This window comes from Ursus maritimus (assembly GCF_017311325.1).
Source record: "Ursus maritimus isolate PB19 chromosome X unlocalized genomic scaffold, ASM1731132v1 scaffold_X1, whole genome shotgun sequence".
NCBI classification, from domain to species: domain Eukaryota; kingdom Metazoa; phylum Chordata; class Mammalia; order Carnivora; family Ursidae; genus Ursus; species Ursus maritimus.
In genome coordinates, this window is record NW_024423319.1 from 33,970,417 (window position 1) to 33,974,807 (window position 4,391).

General features: G+C 34.5%; 1 protein-coding gene across 2 annotated transcripts in view; it reads left to right on the forward strand.

The window, feature by feature from the left end:
* LRCH2 (leucine rich repeats and calponin homology domain containing 2) overlaps positions 1–4,391 on the forward strand; it is a 127,676-nt gene that overhangs the window by 68,362 nt on the left and 54,923 nt on the right. For both annotated transcript variants that reach the window (XM_040628924.1, XM_040628926.1), the window contains exon 12: positions 3,144–3,209. In XM_040628924.1, the coding sequence (XP_040484858.1) occupies positions 3,144–3,209 (66 nt within the window). The remainder of the gene's footprint in view (positions 1–3,143; positions 3,210–4,391) is intronic.

The window sequence follows — 4,391 nt, forward strand, 5'->3', positions numbered from 1 at the left end:
CCCCCCCCCCTTGTTAAAGTACTGGATTATTTCTACTTGAATTTGAGTGTATTAAGTCCCTCTGAATCAGTGAAGCTCCCTATATTAAAATAGCTATTCTGTAAGTTTTTAATCTTCACTGTGATTTGGGAAATTTAAAATAATTATCTTAAAAAATTATCTTAATGTTCTATTCTAAATTATTTAGCTAATTTTTCAAATTTCCACCGACCCTCTTACCTAATTATTAGGAAATAACTACTGTTCTTTCTCTTTTTTTAAAAGATTTTATTTATTTTGGGGGGGAGGGACAGGAGGATAGGGAGAGAGAGATATTCTCCAGCAGACTCTGCGCTGAGCGTGGAGCCTGACATGGGGCTCAATCCCATTACCCTGAGATCATGACTGGAGCTGAAATCAAGAGTTGGACACTTAACTGACTGAGCCACCCAGGTGCCCCCTGTTTGTTTTCTTATACAGATATTCTTATTATGTGGCTCAATAAGTTGATGTTTAGCTGGCTTCTTAAAATTTGTGTGGTTATCATCATAAAGAAAAGATTACGATATACGTGGGCTTTTGCAATGAATAGCTTAAGTTGACTGGTTCCCATTGCATGTTCATTCCTGCTAACTTGTGTAGTATTTTCTAATATGTATTTCTTTTTAATAATTATTTTATTTGCTGTTAAGTGTGTTCTGAGAGTTTTCACTTATTGACGAAAAATGTGCTTCTTAGTACTATGTAATATGGCTAAATAAAAAAGTAATTTTGAAAAGTTATATTGAAGTATAATTAAGGATCATGGAAAGGAAAATCACATTTTGGGAAGTTTATTATTTTGGTTTAGAATTATAGAAATTATATACATAACCTATTTCATGTGATTTTTTTTTCTGATCCTATATATGAATATTCCAGTTTGAGGAGCATCATGTTAACTTCTAGCTTGTTATAACTAATGAGGTGGTTCTTTCAACCCTTGAAATCTATCCATTCTTTCTTTTCTGCTTGCCTTACTAATGACTTCCCTGTCCTCTTCCAAAACATCTTACTTCTCCCATCTTTTGGTTTGGTTGATGTACGGGAAATGTGAATACAGATGGAGGCCTTTGTGTTATAGAGCATCATTCAGTGAAAAATTCTTCCAGAGGACCAGAGCAGCAGGACATGCATCAAGGTATCTCGAGTTTGTGGAAGCCTTAAGTATTAAGGGCCAGGTTGGTGCAGCTGAATTTTGTAGTCATTTACTTAAAATATAGTACTAGTAACTGGGTTAGGGAAATGTGTTAATAATCTAGAATAGATATTTAGATAAAGTAGATGTTTATTTTGACTCTGAGTATCACAGAGTAAAACATTAAATATCCTTGTACAAACGAACTTTTACATAGGGGAATTCTCAAGTATATAAAATACATTTTAATGGTAAGTGGATCTCAACTTTGTTTTTCTTTCTGCTCCAATATGATTCATACACAACAGTAATCACAATGTTAGTAAGTGTGGTTTGAGGAGAATTCAGAATTTACTGTAGTGAGGGCATTGTAGTTTGATCCCTTCACCTCCCATTGTTAATAATTCTGACATTCACCCCTCAGGACAGTTCTCACAGTTACGTCTCCTTTTTTTGTTTGTTTGTTTTTGTTTAAAGATTTTATTTATTTATTTGACAGAGAGAGAGAGACAGCCAGTGAGAGAGGGAACACAAGCAGGGGGAGTGTGAGAGGAAGAAGCAGGCTCCCAGTGGAACAGGGAGCCCGATGCAGGGCTCGATCCCAGAACGCCGGGATCACGCCCAGAGCCAAAGGCAGACGCTTAACGACTGTGCCACCCAGGAGCCCCAACGTCTCCTTTTTTTAAATCACTCTTTAAAGATGTATTTCTTCCTAATGGTCTTAGATAGTTTTTACCTTTGTTCTTTTGCATTTCGGGATCAAGTGCAATTTTAGTATATGTCCATACTAAGAAGAGTAAAGGTGTCATTAATCTCAAAATTGTTTGGTGCAAAGCCACGCTGCTTTGCCTGTGATACTTGTCCTTTGCTCCTCACTATGATAGCCTCCTAGGGAGGCTTTAATCCGCCCAAGCTAGTGAGGAAACCGGGGTAATGGAGATTGGTTTCTTTAGACTAACCAGCTGTCTGTAATTACCAGCTTATCGTTAGCTTGTGATATCTTCCAGTAGTAAATATGTAGTCTTAATTTTAAATTATTTTCTCCTCTGTTATGATAGTTGACATCCAAAGGTTTTTGAATAAAAGACATATTTTATTCCTTGTAAGACTAAACTTTAAAATTGGAAAGTAAGTTACATTTAAATCTGTAGTAAATAGACAAATATTAAGAACTGTTAAATATGTTAGTGACTTATGTTAAAGAAAGTTATTCATTTCTTTTTGACTTAGAGATTAATACTTAGAATTCTATAAAATTATGGACAAGTAGTTCTCTCATGATGGTTTATCGTTCTTTTTTGTTTTCTTCAAATACCATTTCATTTGGATATTAAAAGTTTAATAGAACTCTTAAATATGTTAGTGACTTATGTGAAAGAAAGTTATTAATTCATTACTTTTGACTTAGAGGTTAATACTTAGAATTCTATAAAATTATGGACAAGTAGTTCTCTCATGATGGTTTATCGTTTTTTCTTTTTTGTTTTCTTCAAATACCATTTAATTTGAGTATTAAAAGTTTAATAAATGTGAGCTTTTTCTTTAAAGAATTGAACTTTAACATGGCTTTACATTTAGAATTAAGATTTGTTATTTGGCTTTTGGCAAAATGGTCATCAGTTACATCAGCATAACTCGTGTCATTTGCTGTGCTGGGAAAATGAAATCAGTCATGCTGGCACCTAAACAATCTGCATCTGTTTATTTTCTGTCTCAGCCAAAAGTTAGATATACACAGGGCAATAGCATGGTTAGAAGATAATCCAGGCCTCAAGAAAAGGTTTATGAAAGAAGATGCGTGGAAGAGTTGATGAGCTTCATTCCTTCATAATAGCCATGGGCATTAGATCTAAATAATATGTAAACATTGTTTTCTAGCAGAGATCTTCATGGACCAGATGCAGTTTATTATGGAGATCTTTTATATCATGTGTAAACACTTTTCCCTTTAATGTATTTTGGAATTAATGTATTGATTTACTTCTAGGATTCTTAATCATTCAACTTCTGTCCCAAGAAACAAGCCAAAACAAACTGTGGAATGCGAAAAGAGGTATAAAAATATTTTAGTCCTTATATTTAATATTTTATAATGAAACGTGATTCTCTAACAGTGATGTTCCCATATGTGGGCTTTAATTGAATAAATGGTATAGATTTAATGTAACTAGGTAATTTAATGAAGAAATGTGTTCTAGCGCCAGTTAAATTCACTTTTGATATAAACAAATTAAAAAATGCTGATCTCTTTTTGTGCTCATACCTGCATTTTGTTGTAATTATAGAAGCATTTATTTATTTATTAACTCAGCAAACCATTTATTGTATCACCATTACTGCTGGGAATAATGTTTCTTCAATATTGTTTTCGTTCTCTGTTGTCATTCACTTTTTTATTTCATTTCAATTGGGTTTTTCTAAATTTTTCTATATGAATACAGGGTCTAAGTTAATATATATGAATTCCAGAGAACTAGAAGACCTTGAAAGTTTCTATTTATCTTTTTGGCAGTTTGAAAATTTGCATCAGGTTCACTTCCTGGGTCATTCCTGCAAGAGTGTAAAGGTGCAAGGCTGGGGGTAGGGTGGGTATAGATGTATACACAGAGAGAATTAACATTTCTTGAATGCTTGTTTTATGCAAACTGTTGTGAGTGGGTCTTATCTCATTTAATCCTCATAATAACTCTATACAGTTGTTTCTGTTGGTACCCCCTTTTGTAAGGGAGAAAACCGAGGCTCAGAAATTACCATAATTTGTCACGCAGCTAGTAAGTGGTACAGTGAAGATTCAAGCCCAGGTTGTCTGGTTCCAGAACCCCAAGTCTTAACATATGGTAACAAGAACATTTTGCTTCCTTGAGATTCACACATCCCACTGATATCTTTTCCTGGATACCTCACAGTCTAAACTGAACTTATTTTTTCCCAAATTTATTTCTTCTCCTATATAGTTTGCCTGAGTGAATGTGCAGTCACCTAAGTCAGCAACTTTGAAATCATCGGAAACTTTTCTCTCTTATGTACCCCTCCCAATCTAGTCAGTCACAGAAAATTATAGTTTCTTTTTTATTTTTGTTTTAATTTTTTTTTTTAAAGATTTTATTTATTTATTCGACAGAGATAGAGACAGCCAGCGAGAGAGGGAACACAAGCAGGGGGAGTGGGAGAGGAAGAAGCAGGCTCATAGCAGAAGAGCCTGATGTGGGGCTCGATCCCAGATCACCGGGATCAC